The 23,367-nt window shown below is 37.1% G+C and overlaps 1 protein-coding gene across 1 annotated transcript; it reads left to right on the top strand.

The window, feature by feature from the left end:
* The first annotated feature begins 341 nt into the window (after positions 1-341).
* On the top strand, positions 342-20,341 carry LOC136845804 (small lysine-rich protein 1). Its single transcript, XM_067116145.1, has 4 exons — positions 342-740; positions 10,479-10,578; positions 17,727-17,929; positions 19,225-20,341. The coding sequence occupies exons 3-4, from the start codon at positions 17,770-17,772 to the stop codon at positions 19,362-19,364; spliced, it is 300 nt and encodes a 99-aa protein (XP_066972246.1). The 5' UTR covers positions 342-740; positions 10,479-10,578; positions 17,727-17,769; the 3' UTR covers positions 19,365-20,341.
* Positions 20,342-23,367: the final 3,026 nt, after the last annotated feature.

The raw sequence follows: 23,367 nt of genomic DNA, 5'->3' as shown, positions 1-23,367 counted from the left end.
TTACTCTTGAATGTTTTTTCATTGTTTGTGCACAAAGGTTTGCAGCGTCCCTTTGGCCTAGCTGCACCAATTTTTCAACCTTCTACTTTACCTCTATTCCTGCTTCCTTTCTTCAGTCTTGTTATCCGGCTTCTCTGACTATTGCTCTTAGTGTAAACTGTGGGGTTTTCTGCCAGCCCTGCCTTTAGATTTTTGTATTTCATCTTTGTTTTCTGGATCTCTTTACCTGGATTATCTGTCTAACCAATGCAACGCTTCTCTTGTTACTGTATTACGTGGTGAACGGCCGAAAGAGCCCCAGTGCTTGGCTTAACAGCCTAAATTTCATAAACTAAGACTTAGTTATTTATTTCTTCTTTGGCTTTTTGCAACGTCAGTACAGGGTATGTGACTCAAGAAAGTGTTAACCTCACAGTTCTCAACGATTCATATGGAATGAAGCTCTTTTCTCATGCCCTTCACTGGTTACAGCCACACAGTCGCCCAAGTAGTACTAATACTTCAGTAATTCGATCAAGATCGGCACAGTGGAATTTTACACAGCTGGTCTAAAGAGCCTTGCTTACTCTAGAAACTGACCCAGGAAATTCCGGTCTTGAGCCAAAAGTTCAAAGTGACCTCAGTGCTTCCATTTGTCTTCTCAGTCACATGCCCAGTTAACTAAAACGATACGCGTGAACAGACCAGTTGATAACCTTGCATTGTTGGCCAACGTGGTGCTTTCTCAGTTATCTTCATAGGTATGTGTAAACATGTGTATGCTTTTGTTATGAAATTGAGACTGTTCTTATTTACTAGTGACTACTACGTGAAACATTCATGTATTACAACAATTCTTATACGCTGTATCATTTGACATTGATTGTGTCAATATTGTTTACGTTTGTTAAGCGTAATTGTGAGACACTGAAAACTTGGTAAGTTACTTTCAAAATGTCGAAATGGATGTATTCTTCCGCGCACTGCCATCAAATCGCACCTTTGATGCCATTTGTTCAAGCCTACAGACTTCACCTGATGAGGTTTGTTATGTACGATTTTAGATAATTCTCCTTGGACCGCGAGCTCAAGGTCCATAAGGACACTGGAATTCCATTAAGGCGACGTCTTTTGTATCCCAGCACCCACTGAATAGACCAGTAACACTCTAATCTAATGTTAGACTTGACATCCGTCAATTCGAAGTTTCGAAAGCTGCCTACTCATGGCTGCCAACGACTATGGTTTTACCTGTAGCTGGCTGCATGAGGCTCCAAGGGTCAATTCGGCCGAGTTCATAGGAGCAGGTGCAGGTTGCCTATCGGTATTAATGATACGCTTCTCTGGAGTATATATATACATACACATCTATACATACACACAAAGAGGCACAGGCATACACACAATGTGTATGCGTGCGTGTTTCCCGTGACTCACTGGATAATAGTTTTGCTTCGCCATTTCTTATTTATTTAATTTTTTACAAGGAAATAATGAATTCCGTATTCAGAATGTTAAACTAGGTCATTCTCTCTCTCTCTCTCTCTCTCTCTCTCTCTCTCTCTCTCTCTCTCTCTCTCTCTCTCTCTCTGCAAAGCGACACCATTTGGTGGAAGACCAGAGTTCACTGACACTGCTGATTGATATTTATGCAAGTTGATCGATAAATCGACCGGCAGAAAAGGGAAAGGCCAAATTTTCGATTTAGAATTACGACATACTAGAACCATTGTTCTAGCATGTTCTAGTATGCCATTTCCCTTCACAGGTGTCAAAGGACTCCTTCGCTGGATCATCTCGTCTACCGCAAGCCATGTGTATAGTGGGTACTTATAAATTCGTAAAGGTGGTACTAGATGATTAACTTTTCGGTGTTGTCTGTTGCGTTTAAATTCACTGTCTATAATTTTGGAAACAATATTGCTTAAGAGGCCTTCAGTATGAACCCTAGACGATAAAATTTTAGGCACGGTGCCAAGAACTGCGCAGAAATTTTGATCATCCGAACTGACCTTTAGAGTTACTCGGCTAAGGCGTCGAGAGTAGGAAATGCGTCATACAGTTCGCTATTCTTTTATTTCTTATTTAATATTCAGTAACATGCACTCAGAATACAATTAGTCATTTCATATGAGCAATTATTAACGTTTAAACTCAAGATTGGCAAAACTGCATTAAACTCTTGTCTTCCTTTTCCCGCAATCGTAGAATCATTAATATTTCCAACTTCCCTGTCTCGGAAAGGATTTCCCACATGATATTGGTCTAGCAGATATCGTCTGCGAGATCTTACGAGACCTACCCAACCCACCCACATCACCCAGAGGATTTCATTAGACTCAGGGTGCAAATGGCTGCTGATAAGGTTACAGAAATATATTCGCCTCACACCCACGAGACTGTGACTCGCATAAAAATATTCACCGGGGAACTGCCTTCGACCTAAATCCATAACACATGACAAATTAGGAATCAAGGCTCTTTCACCGATGAAAGAGAATTATAAATATGCGTGAAATTAGTGAAAACATTATAGTAGATAAGAGGCAGCGAAGAGATGAACATGATGGATGTCAATAAAAAACTGAAGAAAAATCAGGTATTCACTCACAGGTAACTAGTACTAAGGTCAAGGACTGGTTATGACTGTTTTCATATTCTTACTTTATTCTCATATCCCGTTCCACATTTTTCCTGCCCTGTATTATCATAATAGAAAACAGCCATAGAAATCTTGATCTAATTTCCCTGCTCTCTGATTTGCTGTCTATTATCCACTGAACACAGTTTTTTTCAGGTGCTGCTTCACACCGAAACTTTAAAGAATGCGATGTTATAACAGGAGCTGGAGATGAAAATAGTATTAAAAATAACTGAGTTAATTGTAAATGTTACCAGAATGCATTTGGGATGGAAATAATGATAATTGTAATCCAGCCTGTATTTCTGGAGTCATTTATTAAAAAAATAATACTAATCTCTAAGTACTAGGTCTAGGTCATCTGTTTCAGATCCGTAGACCAAATTCTGTATACTATTCCTGCAAATTCCAACTTGAATCACCATTTAGGAACACTGAATGAACTGATGCCGTCTACAAAATTCACAGTGCAAACAAAGAACAACAGCAGTCTGCCAATCATAGAAGTATTAATTACTAGAGAGTCTAGTCTTAGATAATAATGTTGTATCCATAAGTTAATGTTGAAATCAGTCGATCAGTTCTCCCTTTGATATAAATTTGGACGTTAAGAAATGTCAGCCTTGACTGCTGACATTAAAATTGTAACTGACTCACAAAAGACAGTAACAAACCTTCAGAAAAAGAAAACTTTTATACGATTTTCCGAAAGAGAAGCAATCAATGGTAAAAGCATTCCGCGTCTTCTGTAACGCGATGGTTTTAAAATTTTTCGGGCATTATGCATACTTTCGACGTTATTTGTACGTTCACATATAAAAAAAAGTGTGCTTTATAATGATCCTCTGTAGTAACTATCACGGGTTTGTGATGTATTGTGATTAATAGAAAGTAGCTTTACATTAACCAAACAGCAGACATTGCAACAAAATTATAATAACATAAATACCTTTGAAGAACAGAATATGCAATGCACTGTCTCTGTATGAAAAATATTATTCCCTCAAAAACATAATCATCCAGTGTGTTTATTTTTAATACAATAATAAAACGTTTTTGGGTCGAAAAGAATTAACCTGAAGAAAGTCATATTTACATCTATGTAAAACGCTTCTCTATGAATCCCGACATCCTCTCTGTTTAGCAGTGAGTTTGAACCTTTAGGATACCATGAAGTTGGTCGTTAGCAGATTGAAAGATATTATCTTTGTCATTCTTCCTCACTAACAATATATATGTGTGTGTGCGTATGTGTGTAGGCTATACATCGCATGCGCGTGAATGTGTAGCTCACAAAATGCCTGAATCTTCTTTGTTTTCTTTCACCCTCCCTCACAGCTCAAAAATGATGAATATTACAACTGCACTGAATACAGTAACACTGCAAGTTTAAGGAAAAGAGATTAGGTAATTCACAGAATCGCAGATACTTTAGAGATATCACGTCTTCCCTTCAGGGTAGGTAATAATGAAGATGAGACGTGATGTCTCCATGCGGTCTGTGAATTACACTGACGCGAACTCGTGGTTTTGTCCTAATGAGCGCCATTTTATGTACTCATCCTTAACGTGTTTGTGTGTGTGTATATATATATATATATATATATATATATATATATATATATATATATATATATATATATACACACACACACACACACACATATATATATATATATATATATATATATATATATATATATATATATATACACACACTGATAATTCCTGGTGTCGTACGATCTACAAGAGATTCATGAAAATAATTGTCATTCGATATCAGTTAAGTAATTCTATAATGCCTTTCATCGAGAAACATCATAATATGTAAATAAATGAGTGTTTTAAAACAACTCCTTTACGGTATTGGCCATGGGAAATAATAATTACCATGGGGAAAACGTTTTTAGAAAAAATTTATACGATTATTCTCAAAATTCAAACAATTAATAATGTATGAAATAAAACAAAAGAAGGATTAGTCACTGGAATTTGCCATGGGCAAATCTAGCCAATAACTTCCGGTTTTTTGTAATGAGAAAAATGGTTAGAGAAAATTCGAGAAGCTTTCAAACCAATTACGAAAAATGCTATACAAATGATAACTTTGATCTCTCTCTCTCTCTCTCTCTCTCTCTCTCTCTCTCTCTCTCTCTCTCTCTCTCTCTCTTTACGTCTATATAGTAAACCGCCTTTTCTATTCAGCTGAACGAGACGAGACTACAGTTTGCGAAGGATATCAATATAATTCTGTCCCTCGTCTATACCAGTCTCAGTTTATTTATAAAAATTTTAGGTCGTTCCCTCGGCTTGTCCATGGGAAAATCCTGCCGTTCGGCGCTGAGATCGAATTCCTCAAGTTCGAATGTAAGACGATAACCCTGGGCACTGGTTATAAGCCCTAGACCTTGGGTTAAGCTCTCCCCACGGTCTAGGTCTAGACCGTACCGCGGCACCCCCAAACCATCGAAATGCACAAACGCACGAAGACGTGAGCGTGGGATCCTTTGTCACTTTTATTTGTATATCCGATCATTTTGAGACTCGAGCTTCGTGCGGTATAATTCAAAAGGTACAAATTAATCTATCTAATACACATGTCGACATAGGAAGCTTCTGACGAATGTACGTGGATGGACAGCATTTAAAGAAAAGTTAGTTATTTTATAAGATTCGTTTATTACGTTCCCACGGTATAGATATCGTTTGTTACTATTCATATCATCATAACTCTTAGTATTAGAATTTACAATCTATATGGAGGTGAAAACTAAGAACAGCGGAAGCATTACTTTTTTTTATCCAGATCTGAAAAAGTAAATTATAAATCAAATCATACTAACCACAAAATAGGCCTGATACCATGTTTACACGAACGAAATTAATATTAACCTGGAAGGCTCGAATAAATGTAGATAATTATATAATGTTAAAATGTCATTCTTTAAAGAAATGTGGAGGTCATTTAAAGTACCAAGCGAGTGATAGCAAACGCGGATAATACACAATTGGAAAAATTGATTTAAAACTGGTAAGGAGGCTGGTAAAACTACAAACGCCTCGTAGGCCTAAAAGATAATGGTGAGGCAATCGGTCAAAGTCGGTTTAGAGGTCTAATCTAATCGGAGAACAAAAGAAAATTTGTATTTTATCGGCAACATATTCAAGAAATGTAGAGTTCTTGACAAATATAATAGTTTAAGCTATTACTTCTGAAAATGAGTGAAATGTTTTAGATCCGTTTGTCTACTAATATGGTTATGTCGTAACCAATTATTACTGTTATACCGTATTCAGAAGACGAACCATGTTCATATGGAACAAGCATAAAGAGGCCACTGACTTGAAATTTAAGCTTCCAAAAAATGTGGTGTTCATTTGAAGTAACAGAAGGTAATGGGAAATACAGAAAGAAGAGATCAGTTATTAGAAAAGAAACAATGAATTAACAATTTAATAAATAAATTGATAAAAGTGTGTAAGTAAATTATGAAAATACGAGGAGAATTATTTTTACGGTAGTAATGAATTGCATCTTCGCTTGAACTTTTGATGTTCCAGTTGCACAAATCCTCTAGGAGGCTGTTCCACAGTCCAACGTTGCGAGGAATAAAGGACCTCTGCAGCTGAGAAGTTCGACAGAAAGGCACATTTACTGCATACTGGTGCTGCTGTTCAGCAAATCTGGTCGCTCTCGGCAGGAAAAGAGGCTCGGGGATCGATTGTGAATGTGAAAATCTCTGTTGAAATAGAACTTAGGAAAAAATGACAGACAAGAGACCATCCGTCAGTGGTCCAAGTCATAACTTCTAATGGTAAGAAACAGAAACCTACCACCACGAACCACTCCGTCTAAAAGAGGTAAATCTGTTGCAGAAGCAGACATCCACACCGGAGAACAGTACTCTGGTAAAGGAAGGGCAAATGACCTAAAACAGGCTAGACTGATATTATCACTGTTATAAATATAAGAGGCCTTACGTACAATGCCTAACATACTTTTATGAAACTTTGTGAAAACACATAATAGGTGACTTTCTCGAGATGTTTGGTTTATTGTGAGAAACTGGTCAAAGCGGGAGGGTCAAAGTACAAGGTCAGAGATTTCTGGAGCGTACTTTTAAAAAGGCAAAAGCCAAAGATAAAGGTTACAGACCACACACAGATTTTTTTATGGTTTAAATGTTGCATGGAAGTTATATATTAGTGGTCTTCCTTCTTAACCATTAAGTTGACAAGTTTGATCTTTAAATGACAAAGGTCAAGGTCTTGTAAAATAAAGTGTCCCAAGGTAAAATACTCAGATGTAAGAGAGAGAGAGAGAGAGAGAGAGAGAGAGAGAGAGAGAGAGAGAGAGAGAGAGAGAGAAAGTAGAGTTAAATACAGTATACATCAATATGAAAAATAAATATCAAGAGTGTTACAATCTTAATTTGTTACGAGTATAGCAATGCAAATCATAATGAAATGAGAGTGGTTTATATTTCCTCCTGAATATAATTATGCACAAATGCAAAATATTTCATTACAGTACACTACACTAGTAACTTCAATTATTCTACTACTGTACGAACTGTGGTATATCTCCCATAAGGCACTTCTGGCTCATTGATTAAACAGCTGGAAATCTGAACTGTTTAAATCAATACAAATTCCTTGATTGAAATAAAGGAGTTTGTAGACTCAGCAAACTGATGGTAACACCACCCCACCAGTGCGAACTTTTCTCAAATCCTGGGAACAATCTTGCGTGAAAGAGCAATTCATATTTTAATATTCAATCTTGTATATCTTGGCCTTCGGACAGGTTGATCAACATAGCCATTGCTCTTACTGATTTACCAACTAAGGTATTACATGTGACAATCAGGGTTGTTTAACTACATCCATTGATTTCCAAGAAACGGTACAAGAGACAAAGCAAATCTTTTGCAGCGTCATCACTTTTGTTTAATATCAGTTGCTAGAGATTGATTCCTAGGGAATCTGATCCTTATCAGGAACAGCCAAACAAGCGCTATAGTCAACATTTTTATTCCACTGGGACGTTTCGGCTTTAACACACTAAGCCATTTTCGACCTAAAATAGAGGCAAAACACCGGAACATAAAATTTTATACTAGTAAAATACAAATCAAAGAGAGGTCACACTCGAGAATAATTTGTTATAAATTACGTTACCATAAAAAACGCTCTACTCAGAAAAGTGTTTTTTATGGTAACCTAGTTTATAACAAATTATTCTCTAGTGTGACCTTTCTTTGATTTGTATTTTACTAGTGTAAAATTGTATGTTTTGGTGTTTTGCCTCTATTTTAGGTAGAAAATGGCTTAGTGTGTTAAAGCCGAAACGTCCCAATGGAATGAACATGTTGACTATAGCGCTTGTTTGATTGTTTTTATATCTGTCAATGATTACATTAATCATTATGTTTCCCGTACTTTTTTACCATAGCCGTAAATTGCCTCTCTTAAATGAGAGATGACCCCTTCGCTATTGATGCTCATTAAATTTTGTGCAGGATCTCTTCTGAACTGAGGAAAGTCTCTTCTCAAGACAACCACGCTCACTCTTTTCTCCCAGGGAGCGAAGGTGAGGTCTCCCGAGCACGGGAGAGCGTCCCGTTGGAAGCTGTGCCACTCGCCTGAGCAGACTCTGACGTAGCTTGATCTGAGGCGGGTGCCGGCGCCGTTTCCAAATCGAGGCCGTAACTTAATCTCCTCAGTGACGCGACTGGTCTCAATGAGGAGACAATTGGCTGCCCAGTGGCTTGTTCGTAAGAGGGAGGGGAGAGCGTGTGATAAGACGGAGGGGCATCCCTTATACTCCCGATAGAGGCCCGGCGGGCGTTAGGGCGTGGGCAACGCTAGCAGCGTGGGCATCGAGAATAGATCGCACTTCTTCGAGACGGCGGTTCCGCATGCGGAAATTGTAAGCGGTGGTGATGATCAGAACAGAGAAGCAGACGAAGATCAGAGCGCAGATGGCTATGGCGCCTGTGTATCCACCGCCGACAGCTTGGACTTTCCCTGGTGCTTTCTTTGAATGCTGGGATGATTCGCCCCCGACGGTTTGCCGGCTTCCAAGAAGCGCCGGATCAAAAACCGACTCTGACTTGGCAGATCTGGAACACGTTCCGTCTGGTCTTTCTTGTCCATCGGGGCAGCTGCACCTGAAGTATAAAATGAGAACTATGATTACGCGGTGCCTGATTCACTAAAAACGATTTCTGAAATTACTTCAAATCGACATTTTCTTGCGCTGGGAGATTATTGGAATTTTGAATAATGATCTAACAGGAAATGCCACCTAAATTTTTCATGTATGACATAATTTTAATTCGATCTTTATACTGACATTTGCATCATTTATTGTTTCGACAGCCTGAGTTTTGTTAAATAACACTCTCTCTCTCTCTCTCTCTCTCTCTCTCTCTGTTCTTCTTGAGGAGTATGTTACTTTGTAAAAGTCTTTCGAGTGTTCTTTTTACGTATAGAACCAACTGATTTATTAATTTGCCTTTAATTTTAAGATGAGCATCAGCATTTACAGACAAGATAGATAAGAAAAATTAAAGGACAAACCCAAGAATACATTTCTAGTTAAATGAAATCAGCACTATATTTACTTATAAGAAAATGAGGGGTTAAGGGAACTTGGAAAAATATTTTTTTCAAGACTTAATTCTTAAAAATGTTTAAAACCAAAATGTTCAGGACTCGTTAGATGTAAGCTGTAATTCTAAATAGACAAAAAATTTCACCCGTAAAAGTAGTTACGTACAATTTCACTTACTAATTATAGTATGGAACAGAGATATAAAACCTTGAAATTAATAAGAGTTTCTTCGGAATATAAAAACCACTAGCATGCTTATTAATAACAGTAAATATTATGTCTAATTACGGTTTGAGTAAGTATAGCATTCGATCTCAAGAAGCACTTGTATATCATATTTTAGAGACGAAACAATTGATATAATCAGATCTTTAATAAGCCAGTCTTATTCAGTTGAGTTGACTGAGGTACCACAGTTTCTGGAATGAAGTCCATGATATTCTCCACGGGCTGACGTTTAAGGAAGTCCACGTTTTTTCACACATGCAGTGTAGATTTCAGCCATTGCTTACAACAGTATACATACTTCATGAATCTGTTTGGTGTGGCCTGAAGAATGAGATGTCATAGAATAAGCGTATTATACAAGCTCTTTTATCAATAATCATTGGCAGATAAACTTCCGCTCAACCAAATTTGAATTGGTGATAAATCTGAAACTGTGGAACTTAGCTGTATGACTTAATGGTGGCCATGTTTAAACTCGCAAAACGGAACTTTTTTTTACCTCTTGTGTGGAAAGTTGCAATGCCATAAAGTATTAGTCCTTGCTTATTTTGAAATCTATTACTTTTGTAAGACTTCTTAGGTTAACCCAAAGATATTTTTAAAAGAGCACCTCTTCCAAAACTTTCCGAAAATTCGAGAATAAACGGGAGAAATTAATAGGTCTTCGTACTACAAGTATGCTCGCCATATTTTCCTGTCATTCGAATGATGATTTCGTTTCTTCAGCTCTTTTCTTTTTTTTTTTTTTTTTTAATCTTCTCTCGTGAGCAGCCATCTTCGATATGGAAGCAAAATGCCTTCAACAAATTACTTTTTGGATTGTACAATAAAAATTTAGAACTTATAATCGTCTTTGAATGATTTTTAAAACAAAAACTCATAAGAATAGCTATTATACGTATTATTAAAAATGATAAATGAATCAGCAGAGTTTTGATTCTTCTAGCGATTCCCTCTCCTTACGAACAAGATCGTATACTATCAGTCTAATACTTAAATTTCTCATTCAAGGGTGTGGACTGAGAGCGAACTTACATCGACTGGTGGCAGATCAAGCCAGAATGTGAGCACTGTCTGTCGTCTACGCAAGATTCTCCTTTGTAGCCTTCAGGTAGACAAGTTTCCCCAACTCTTACGTAACTGTTCAAGCACTGGCAGGTGTAGGCATATCGGCTCTCGCAGTACTCCCCGGAGGAACAGTCGTCTTGGCTCTGCGGGATATAGGTCTACATTAAAGCATCTCGTATTAACACATTATACAACGGATGCATGCGTGTAAACAAATATATTTCATCCATGCATATAAACTTACGTGTATGATGCACAGATATATTCAGAGAATGCTAAAAAAAACGTTGATGCATGCATGCACGTCAGCTAACCTACTTCATACATGCAGGTAAACTTATGTATTATTTACAAATATATTCAGAGAATGCCAGATTTTTTCCAAACTCAATATGCTTTATTTTCATCAGTAGCGCTAAATATATAAACGGGAACGAGGGGATTACAAGCAGTCAGCATCTCATCACGAAACGGGGTCACATGCAGGCTGCATATTCACAAAAAAAAAAAAAAAAAAAGCTAGCGCCCTCATTTTTCTGGTATCCACCAAACATGATCGACAATTCCCTACAAAAACTGAATACTCAAGAACAGATTACGTTAACTCCAGCAGAAATTCCAATCTTTTTCCGTCTTCCTTCATTCAAGAAACTGATGCGTACAACTTGCGTTGTTGAAATGTTCGCTGAAATAACTGCCGGCTATATATACAGAACTTTATTTAGAACTTTGTTTCCTAGTCATTGCATTAATTTCTTAACTGTTGCGTCACCAACTATTTGCAGTACATTGATTGGCCACGTTGACATTTAATATCGATATCACCTCGTCTAATTTTCTTTTTACGTTGCGAGCCATTAAGTGATAGTACAAATTATCTCTAAATTTAGCAATAATGAAAATAGCCTAAGTCTTCTAGTTTTTCGGTCAGTGTTCAAGTTATTAAGACCGCCATGGAATGGTTTAATTTTGGCAATTTGCGATGTCACAATTCCTCATACATTATACAATGCCCTCCTTGGTGCATATCCGGTGTCAAAGGCAGGCAGTATGCAGTTGCAAGGTATGTTCCTGATCTAGTAATGAGAGAGAGAGAGAGAGAGAGAGAGAGAGAGAGAGAGAGAGAGAGAGGTAAATGTTATTCCCAATTTATTACCAACTTGTGAGGAATTGACTATGGGCTTTTTAGTTTTCTGTCAAAGAAAACCATTGAGATGGCTATTTGTCTGTCCGTTCGCACTTTTTCTGTCAGCCCTCAGATCTTAAAAACAAACGAGGCTAGAGGGCTGCAAATTGGTATGTTGATCATCCACCCTCCAATCATCAAACATATCAAATTGCAGCCCTCTAGCCTCAGGAGTTTTTATTTTATTTAAAGTTAAAGTTAGTCATAATGGTGCGTCTGGCACAACAACACATGCCACCACCGGGCCGTGGCGAAAGCATCATGGGCCGGGCCGACAGTTTCATGGGCCGTGGCTACAAGTTTCATACAGCATTATACGCTATACAGAAAAATCGATTGCGCCGAAGAGATTTCGACGCATTTTTTACTTGTTTTATGATCGATTTTACTTTGAAAAGTATAGAACCAAGACTTTTAAAATCTTATGAAACTGGCAATATGTTTAGAGTTATTTCATCGTTTTTCAAAGCACTTGGTACTAAGGGCTGTTAAGACGCATGCTAAATATTCCACCTTATTCCTTTGTTTATACAGTCTTCTCATGAACTTCTGGTGAAAGCAAATTATTTCATTGCATGAAATGCAATGAAATAATTTGTAGTTAAATGATTTGTCACAAAAAACCCGTTTTTGTGACAAATTTCCTTTGTAATTCTGTAATAAGTCCTTCTTGGCATTTATATTAAAGCTTTATGAACAAAACAAAGTCGCATGCTTTTGTTTACCTGACATGTTGATGATGTTAACGCCAGACAAGCTGAGGGCAAAATCCAGTGAAGAAGTAACATTATTTCTGTCCACTCCCGGTGGGATGCTCAACCACTACGAAGTTAAAGAAAGAGACGATTCAGATAAGATGTACACATCCTCGAAAATGCTGCTTTACAGAACGATTTTCAGCACTAAACAGCAGATCGTCTTTCTGAGCAGAAAAACCTGTCTGAGATATTCTTTATAAAAATGTCAGCACTATTTCCTTTCGTCTCTCTCGGCACAGTTTTAAGGGCAACAAACATTTCACACAGGTAATGTTTTTAAAATAATCAAGCATTTGAATTGTTTCTGGACATAGTGCGCGTATTTCTGCTAAATCTTTGATATTGAACGTTAACACTTGTCCTCAGCTCCTTGTGTCAAATATGATGTTCGTAATGGATAACTACTGTACACGATTCGAATACATATATATCATTTAGCTTAACTGCAACAGAACCAAGCTAAGTCACATATCAAAATTGAAATTTATATCAAGAGCCGAGAATGAAAGCATAGGCCTGTAGCGTCAAGTAGCCTCAATTGGCTCCTTTTGGACACCTGGTAAGCGCAAGTCTCGAAAGGAAAGTGAGACAGGGCACTCGCATGTACGCATTCTTCTGTCGTTTTTACAGTTACAAGATCTATGGATGATTACCTGCATAATGATGTTTCTCGCTTATAATTACATGGCGTTTAGCTGCAGGTTGGATCGATTTCCATTTGGGCGGGGAAGCTCGGCTTTGCGCCTTGGCGTTGATGAGGAGTAATGTTTACTCACTATGCTTGAAATATATATATATTTTTTCATACATGAGCACCCTCTTACGGTTTTGGAAGCTCTCGCTACTGTAACAGTATTTCCCTACTTTCTTTCCGGCTAGATGTAGACTTAACATTAAAATACAAAGAGGGAGTAAAAAAGTAAACATCAAATTCTGTTTATTATAAGCAGGGGCTTGTCTAGGCCTATTTTTTTCAAAGTTCATCCTGATTAAGTTAGGTTTATTCATATTTCCTTTCTATTATCAACGCCACGATATTTCGAAGCAGTAAGAAATGTTTTTTCATATGAAATCAACGCTGAAAAGCAGAGCTGAACAAGGTATACCAGAGTACTGACAAGCTATAAAACAAGTTTCCCTCCAGAGTAAATACGCAAGAGAGAGAGAGAGAGAGAGAGAGAGAGAGAGAGAGAGAGAGAGAGAGAGAGAGAGAGAGAGGTTGTTGTCATATCCCTGGTTCTTGGACCGGTAACGTTGCCTTGGCAACCGTTGATATGGCGAGCAAACAGAGATGTTGTGTTAAGTAATAAATGTGAGTCCTGAATAGGGGTGTAATCAATTGCCACTATCAACATTGTTCTTCATTTTCACAAAATGCGGTAAGTCAACACTCGAGCATTGTCAGGCACCGGTTCTGTGAGGGTTATGTGATTCGGTGACCGTCTTTTTTCAACCAAGTCCTAGCAAGCAGATTTCACTCTCCGTACATAGTCATATGCATTAAATAGTAGTATTCTATAGAGCTGAATGCATTTTTATGATAAATTCCAGCATTAAAGTGACTCTACCCCTTTCAAAGACGCGTGAAGTGAATTGCATAAAATGAAATCGAGAATAGCGTCTATCTGCCAACAACTAGAGAAAATGGTCTAAAGTCGGAGGCTCCGAAGAAAAATAAAATAAAGCAGAGTAAAATCGAGCATGTAGGTTATCAGGTCAGCTGACCCCGTATCGAAAGCTACTGAAAAGAGGAAAAATAATATTTCAGCGATCAGAAAAATTTCAGTGAGGTTATCGAAGCAGACTAAAGACAGCGTTATTAGTTTGGAATGCTCCGACCAAAATAAAACTTATGAAAACAAGATTATGGGAAGTAAAAAAAAATCTTCCTTAGATTAGGCTTAGCCACTATGATGAAGACAGTTTCAGAGAATATATGAAAGACGAGAATCCTTGGCTGAATGATCTGGTCAACGATGAAAACCACTCAATTAATAGAGTTGTAACTTAGTAACCGAAGACCATAAGTATAGACATTTGTTATAAATTGCTCACTGCATGGTTGTAAGGGGTAGCATTGGATTACAACACGACAAACTGTGTGAACGTAGTATTTGGGTTGTACATATGCTAAGTACCATGTAGTATACCGCATATGGGTAACTGTCGCCAGTGCACCTCACGTGGTGCTATGCAGGCATTACCAAAGGGTGTTTGCAGCGTCCCTTCTGCCCCTGGCTACAACCTCTTATCATACTTTTACTTTACCACCATTTCCGCTTCCTGCCTTCCACCTGGCTGTTCAACCTCTGACTATTTCTTCTTTCTCCACGTGTGGGGTTTTCTCCCAGTTTCACCTTTAGATGCTTATATTTCATTTAATTTTCTGGATCTCTTTACCTTGCTGGGCAACCACTCCAGTTCCTTTTCACTGTCTTGAACGCCGCATAGTTGTAAGTGCCCCTGTGCTTGGCTTTGTAGCCTAAATTCCACAGTTTATTCATTCATTCACCATGTAATATAAGACTACAAATGCCAGAAATGAGGACATACTTAGGAAAATTTGCTGGGTACATTAACGTCCAAAGTACGATAAAGATAAGTTATAAGAATATTGCACAAAAGAAAACACTTGTGTTGTTGTGCAGGAAACAATACTTGTATGAAATATAAAGAAGTAAGGACAGATACACACCAGAGCATGGCGAGCAAATGTATGCTAAAGTGTGGTGTTTTGATTTTTAAACCAGTTAGTAACAACTGGAATGGAAGAACTGACTATAAGAACTGAGATTAATAAGTTATTGCTGGCTATTTGCTAATTTGGAATTTTGAGCGCTAAGCACCAAAACTATAATGACTGAAAAATCATAGATATTCAAGAAGTTAAAGACGTATATATTTAAAGAAGAATTTGTTCCAGGAACATTCAACTATAGAGAAAACTACATTAATGTCTGTTTAGTGAACCCAATGAGGCCGGCAGAAGGGGATGACAACATTGGCGCAGAAAATGATGAAGATGATTATGCATGTTGATACTGAAATATTAGAAGCTAGCTTTGACCTGCAAATCATTGTATTCTTAAAATAATTACATTTCAGTTTGCATTCCTAACATATGAGAGAGAGAGAGAGAGAGAGAGAGAGAGAGAGAGAGAGAGAGAGAGTAGGTATACCTTAGTTTAACCAGACCACTGAGCTGATTAACAGCTCTCCTAGGGCTGGCCCTGAAGGATCAGATTTATTTTACGTGGCTAAGAACCGGCTGGTTACCTAGCAACGGGACATACAGCTTATTGTGGAATCCGAACCACATTATGACGAAAAATGAATTTCTATCACCAGAAATAAATTCCTCTAATTCTTCATTAGCCAGTCGGAGAGTCGAACGCTGGGCCAACAGCGTGAGAGAGAGAGCCGAGAGCTCTAAGAGATAGAGAGAGAGTAAATGGTTAAACTCACTTCTAATGGTCATCCTATCATTACGCCTAAACGGTGTAGTATTAGGATGTCCAAAGTTTTCATGTCTGTTACCATAGGTCTAGACAGTGCCTCATGTTAACGATCAAAATTCGTGCGAATTCAATTCACAATGACCGTTTACTTGAATCTGCATTTTGTGACTAAAGAACAAAAGTAAGTTCATAAATAAAAAAAAAATACTCGATTATTTATTAGGCTACATCTGTTAACGTAAGACCTCATGAAACAAGGAAAGAAGCACCGTAAAATTACTTAAATATATTTTCCTTTATATCTTACTCCACACAGTGGAAAGAGATTGAAAGACCACTAGTATTTAAGCGAGGGACAAGTTCATTCTTGCTCTCTGCTGATGGCTCCTGAATTTCAGGTGTATCGGTTTTATTTTCTGTTCCCTCATATTTATTTATTTGTTATCTTTTCCTGTAACTTTCTGTGTGTGTGTGTGTGTGTGTGTTTTTTTCGTCCTCATCCTTATTTATTTTTCATTTTTACAACTTTTCTCTCTCTCTCTCTCTCTCTCTCTCTCTCTCTCTCTCTCTCTCTCTCTCTCTCTCTCCTGTGTGTGTGGGCTCTATTTCTATTCCCTCATGTTTATTTATTTATTTATTTATTATTTATTACCTTTTTCTATAACGTCTGTGTGTGTGGCTTTATTTCTTTTCCCTCATGTTTATTTATTTATTTATTTACTTATTATTTTCCTATAACTCTCTCTCTCTCTCTCTCTCTCTCTCTCTCTCTCTCTCTCTCTCTCTCTCTCTCTCTCTCTCTCTCTGCAGGTTGGTTTCCCCTCGGAACCCTCCTGGGTTTATATAGTCTGTTGACTCTGTCCATTAGGGATTTCAGCTGAAGATTTAAAGAAAAAAATAGAGTGTATAAAATGCACGATGTGTATATTAGGCCTAGACTGTTTGCAGAAGACACGCACATTCAGTTTAGTGACTGCTCCATTCCTTTCAGTCCCAAACTTTGGAATGATCTTCCGTCTTCTTAGGTAGGTCTATCGCTTCCTTTTAAGCCCTTTGTTGGCTGAGTCGGTTGAGCTTCAGACTGTCACTCGATGGGCCGGAGTTCAAGACCGGCTGATGAAGAGTTAGAGGAATTTATTTCTGGTGATAGAAATTCATTTTCGCTATAATGTTCGGATTCCACAATAAGCTGTAGGTCCAGTTGCTAAGTAACCAGTTGGTTCTTAGCCACGTAAAATAAGTCTAATGCTAGCCCTAGGAGCGCTGTTAATCAGCTCAGTGGTCTGAGAAAACTAAGGTATACTTAAGTTATCGCTTCCTTTACGATTAAGACCTAGCCTTCCATTTTTTCCCATTTTCTTGTTCTCTTCAGTATGACTATAGAATACTAAATGAGGAATTTTCTGAGAGAAATCTCAGAAAGTAGACTCAAATGTCATGAAAATGTGATGAGAAGGGGAGCGGAGCAGTTGGCCAGAAAAGTACTAGATTTAGAAGCAGCATTGCTGAAGACTAAAATGAAGAAAATGAAAGTTTTAGCTATTAACCTGAAAATATTCATAACGATTAAAGTCGTATACAGGTGAGGTCTGATTGAGTTGCACTAGAGTTCAATCCGAGGTATGTTAACAAACATGTTAAAAGCCATCTATTCAGTTTTCTTGTTTTTATTTTATTAGGGATAGGAATAATGATATGTTCAGAGTTATAAAAATAATAATAATAATTATAATAATAATAATAATAATAATAATAATAATAATAATAATAATGAACATTGTATTTAAAGGGATGCCTAAGGGGTCTCATCTTCAACAAATACCGAACAGGGGATGACAGAAGACAAAGCAACTGATAAGGAGTCTGCCGGCGAACAGCAGAAGCCAGATGGAGACCAATCATCTCCTCCCAAGAGTCCCGAGAAGAAGGCTGAAAAGGGCGGGAAAAAGAAAGCCAAGAAGAAGTCTTCCAAGGAATCAGGAGGCGGTAAAGGTGAGAATTTACAAAATCTTCTTTTTCCCATCATTCTGTCTAGTGTCGACTTGCGGAGGTATTGATACAGATCTTTTGCCCTGAAAACTGGAAAGAGGACATAGTGCGCACCTGTAAAAACATAAGTTTATTTGAAAATGATGATATTTACAAGTTAAGTGTCACTGTAAACTATAACTGTATATTTTTCTAAGCGAGCATTCATGCTTATCACCAGAAGAAAAATTAGTAAGTTTAATTCTGGTAAAATTCCGTACTAAGTGGGAGAAAATTGCAGTTTAATGTGAAATTTTATATCTTCAAACATACGACTTCCTACATTAAGAAGCAAACATACTCAGTGCATCAAACAAAGAAAATTCTTTGTACTGGTGCTCTTTTCCTGTGTCAAGGTTATTCACTTGTGTTTCTTTGTATTTGCCCCTCTATATTCCTAATATAGTTAAAAGAATACCTAAATTCCAGATGAACTAACTATTAAACTACTAAGAATTCAAAAATTAAAAAACTGTGCATTTCGAAAGGGGAAGTACAATCAAGGGACAGTTTGATTTTTTCATGCATTGAAGTAAACATTACCACAAAAATAAAATCCCAGTTTCTCTTGTTTATTTTTAACTCAAAATGTATCTTCATTTATTTATTATATCGCACAAAAATTTTATCACGTGTCGTCTGCTACGATCCGTTCGGAAACATCCAAATGAGGCACCCTCACGAATGTTTCTGACGTCTTAACGGTTTCCTCCAATTTGTATGGCGTGCGTATACAAATGCAGGAAAACTAAGTGCACTGCATTATACTGTACTGAATATTTGACTTTATTTGTACTAACGTTGTACTGTCTTTAGTAAGCTTTAACTTTACAGCATCAGTAATATATGGCAAGTGTGTGTGTGTGCGTGTGTGTGTGAGAAAGAGAGAGTTTTTAGGACGTAGGCGACATGAAAATCAAAATAAGTGAAGGAAACTTTGAATAACAAGTGAAATCAGAGTCAGATAAAAGGAGGAACGATATTTTCAACGTAAAATAAGAATGACATGATGCAGTCATCTGTGCTTAGCGAGTAAGTCACAGCGTTCTGCTCCAAACTCTAGCAATGAAGAGTGCTCGCAACTGTGTTGCCTCAACAGCACATAGTAATTAAGGAATTAGCATGATGGTTCTGAGCCAGTGGTGGTAATTATGTGTATGATCATCTATTGTGATAACTAAAGCCAAAAATGGAATTTACGTTTTAAATGTCTCCCGTGTATGCTCTAATTGTTGTTGTTCTTCTCTATTTCATTTCAGGAAGAATTCATGTCGATATTCTGGGTGAAACAGCGATGCAAAACGCCCTCTATATCTGTCACAGCGTTCAAGAGCTGCTTTTTTGGCGGGGGTATCAATGGGCGCCTGGAGGCAAGAAACCCAAGAAAGGGAAAAAATAAGGAAAACATTTATGTTGTAAGAATCTTGCAGTAAAAATGGTGAGAGAGAGAGAGAGAGAAAGTTAGCATTAGTGTAGAACTACTAAACTGCAACAGATTTCTAAGTAAGAGCAACTACTGTAAAAATGACATAGAACATCATCAGCATTTCAGGCAACTTCATCAACTATTAAGATATTTACAGAAAAACTGTGTGAAATCAAACAATCTAAAACTATACAGGACTATAGTTGGTTGCCAAAGCGAGAAACAAGATGGCTGTGTAATTATATTATCAAAGGTGCCTGGAAATCTTGACAATTTATTCTGCTGGTTAATAAAGGTCCTTGGTATTTTGGTGTCGATTTTCTGGAAGCAATTAAATGTCTTCGTATATTAGCATGAAATTCTAGAATCTAGATATTCATTGTATTTAAATCAAAGGCTCCTAAACTGAGATGACATAACCCTAGGGGTTTGTGATGTGCTCTGCAGGCGATACCCAAATTACTCCCGATTATTTTCATTAATATAGGTATTTGTTTACAAAATCTATTTTTCTTAGTGAAGGATTGTATAAGTGTTGCAAGATTTGATAATGTTATTAGAGCCCCTTCTGTATATTGTTTCATATATGGGTTTAAATGGTAAATATAGAAGTAGATTATGTATGTCAACCAGCAGTTAGGCCCAGTGCACGTGCCGCACAAGTGTGCATGGCCATTACATTTGTGCTCTGGCCACAGATGTGCGGGAGAAATTCATAGAATTTCCTGCTGTCAGTGCTTATGAGACTTTACCCTATTAATTTCGGGTCACAAGTGGCACGTTCACTGGCCGCTTTCCAATGAGGTTCTTACAAAATTTTAAATATTTCTTACGTCATATCTTTTCGAGCAGAGGTTCTCCTCCGACCTCTAAGTGGTAAAACTATCTCTCTCTCTCTACACACACACACACACACACACACACACACACACACACACACACACACACACACACACACACATATATATATATATATATATATATATATATATATATATATATATATATATATATATATATATATATATATATATATATATATATATATATATATATATATATATATATATATATATATATAATTTTCAAGGTTGAACATAGCTGTCCACACTGTCAGTTTACAATCAAATGTTTTGAACTATAATAAAACTGTATTAAACTAATAAAAACTTTATTCGTCAAATACAAAATAAATAAAGCTTTTAGCTTTCATTTCAATGCTATAGCTATGATATGTCATTTAGTAAATGAGTAAAATAAGTTTTTTTATGTTTTCCAAGTCTATATTTTTCATATTGGCGATGTAGCTGCTTTGACGCAGTATACAGTCCATAATGCAGAACTTCATGGGGGTAACTCAGGTATAAAAATAGTCGTAAACCTTTAAGAAAGATTTTTTTTTCACTGTAATGAGCCCTGTAAAGTCTGTACCAACACGTGTGAATGGTGTTATATGATATACTCATTCAGCTGGGAGTGTGGGAAATACAAGTGTACACTAAAGGGTGGGTTTTGAAGCCTCTTACTGAGTAAGAATGCTTTCAATATTTTCTAAACATACTGTTGCCTTTCCCAAGTCCAAAATTGGTGTCGTGAATATTCGTGATACAATGACAAGTATTATGACATTACAATGGAGATCAAACACGCAATGATGCAGTATAATGAATCGCTACCACGGATGCTAGTTTGCTATGAGTACTGGGTGCTTAGTATCCCAAGTGGCATTTTAGTCTTTCTTGGCATCGAATTGCACCGTCATCAACGTACAAACCCACTTTGTAAGCCATTTCTCTTGCAACACTAGGAATAATAACAGCTGCTTGGTAAAATCAATCAATACACACTCAAGGATTCGGCCACGATGCTCCCTTATTGCGACATGTAAACTGAAACGGGTGCTTGAAGAATCTCTGCTTTCCAATACTTTAAGGATTATTTCTTTCATTCATTTTAACTGAATAAATAATTAAAGATTCTTTAGACTCTCTTGCCTATGTAAATCAATAGTTACACTTTACTCAAACCAGGGACAAATCTAGCTAAATTCGTATTAAAAATATTTTATTATACAATTAGGCGAGATATCTTTACAGTACAGCGCAGAATAGACAAAAAGGCAACTGCGTGCTTTCAGGAGTGAGTAAACCCGGTTAAAAGCAAACTTGCATCCTAATTAAGTTAAACGCTATGTATAGACACTCACCGGCCCTAAAATCCAGCAAGAAAGAGTATTTGAAAAAGGCAGCAGGTATAAATCATACTGGAATCATCTGAAGAGTGGTTAACTCCATTTTTTTGTATAGATGATAAATCTGAAACGGATGAAAATCGATAATACTATGTGGTGGCATATGGATCCCATGGTCACGCCGGCAGCTGGGGACGTCTGCTTCAGTATCAAACAAGTGACAGTCAGTAGGGTACTGGTAGTTGGGAACCCCGGGGAGTCTGCCTCTTACCGAGGCATCAGGCCAGAGTTGCACAAAGGACTCTCTCATGCCTCCCGTGGAGAAATGCAAGGATGTAAAGAATATAGAAAAGGCAGCCAATTTTCTCTTGAAAACAAGAAATTCAGAGTATTAGACAAGGGAAAGGCTAACAAGCTAAATTTAGAAGTATTAGTTTCTATATATAAACAAGAAGAGACGAATAAAAGAGAAAAGGCGGGACGTGAAGTGTGGAAGTGTCACACACAGGTTGGTACATGTGTTCATCCCCATCAGCCTATTCATTGCATGTACAGTACTTCTTTACGCTTTTCTTAAAACACCTAACTCACAGCTGCTAGCCAGTAACTCCCAAGAATAAAGCTAGATTTATAATTACTAAACAAATTCATCATATGAGCAGCCTGAAATGTTGCTTTTGTAAGCGGAAATAACTTCTGATGGGGGTTAGTGGCGAGGAGGGGATTGCTGGTGATTACCCAAGACTTAGATATGAGCATGTGGTTTGCGCCTTTATTACTTACAACGTATGCACAGCACACCTAGGCATAGATATCACAGCATCTTAACTGTAAAACTATATTACTGATTAGACTTGATTATATTTAAATTGATCTTTCCATCAACAATTGTTATACAAATAAGGGAATTCATTAGGCTAACTATATTATACAATAGTGATGGGATTATTGCTAGACTTCGTTTTACAGCCAGAGGGAATGCACATAGAGTATTAGGGTAACACGTGTAATTCAATTCTAAGGAGCATCTATATAACAGATCCAAGTATCTAAATCAGTACACAGAAGAGGATTTTATCTCCATTTAGTGTTTCTGTGGAGTTAAAACAGCTCTCGATTCTTGTTACATTCGAGATACAGAACTCTTGAAGTCATAATCAATACGTCATAAAACATCCTAAAAAATTTGACCAATGTTTGATAAAAAACGAACTTTTTTCCTATAAAACCACTACACTTCATCTATATGCCGTTTCCTGTCGCTGAGCAAAGGAACGTGCTTATGAAATATAAACAAACTGTAAATTTTTAAATTATAATTCTAACTTTTCAGAGGGCTTTCCTCTTATGTTTTTGTTTGGAAGCTTTGGCAAGCTACATCATATTACGCAAGACTTTCCTTTGAACCTTCATTTTCTGAATTCTTATTTGACAGTTAAATTCGTGATATTCCGTATCAATGCTATCAACATTATCTTTACCCAGTGCCCATTTATCATATGTGTCTTGCCTGTTGCTCACGGATTTCAGGTACCTTAAAGACTAGTTTACTTCCTATCCTTTATAAAAGGAAATGTGATAAACCTGCAGCAACTAGCGTACTTTTTTATTTTTGTAAGCTAAGAGGCACCTTACAAATATTAGAGAAAATATTTATAAGCTTGGCCTCACTACACTTCATATTTTTCTTGCAAGTTTGCACAAATCTTTTCACCTCTTCATTCGTAGGTGGATGATACATTGGAGAATGTACATGGCTTATACCACTTCAAGTAATTTTTAGTC

This window comes from Macrobrachium rosenbergii, chromosome 14 (genome assembly GCF_040412425.1).
Source record: "Macrobrachium rosenbergii isolate ZJJX-2024 chromosome 14, ASM4041242v1, whole genome shotgun sequence".
NCBI lineage: Eukaryota > Metazoa > Arthropoda > Malacostraca > Decapoda > Palaemonidae > Macrobrachium > Macrobrachium rosenbergii.
Note: the sequence above shows the minus strand (reverse complement) of the source record. Positions and strands in the feature narration are given on the sequence as shown.

Excerpts from the sequence above, each read along its gene's own strand:
- LOC136845804 (XM_067116145.1), top strand. The coding sequence starts at position 17,770 with ATGACAGAAGACAAAGCAACTGATAAGGAGTCTGCCGGCGAACAGCAG. Across the intron at positions 17,930-19,224 it reads GGAATCAGGAGGCGGTAAAG|GAAGAATTCATGTCGATATT; the intron begins GTGAGAATTTAC and ends ATTTCATTTCAG.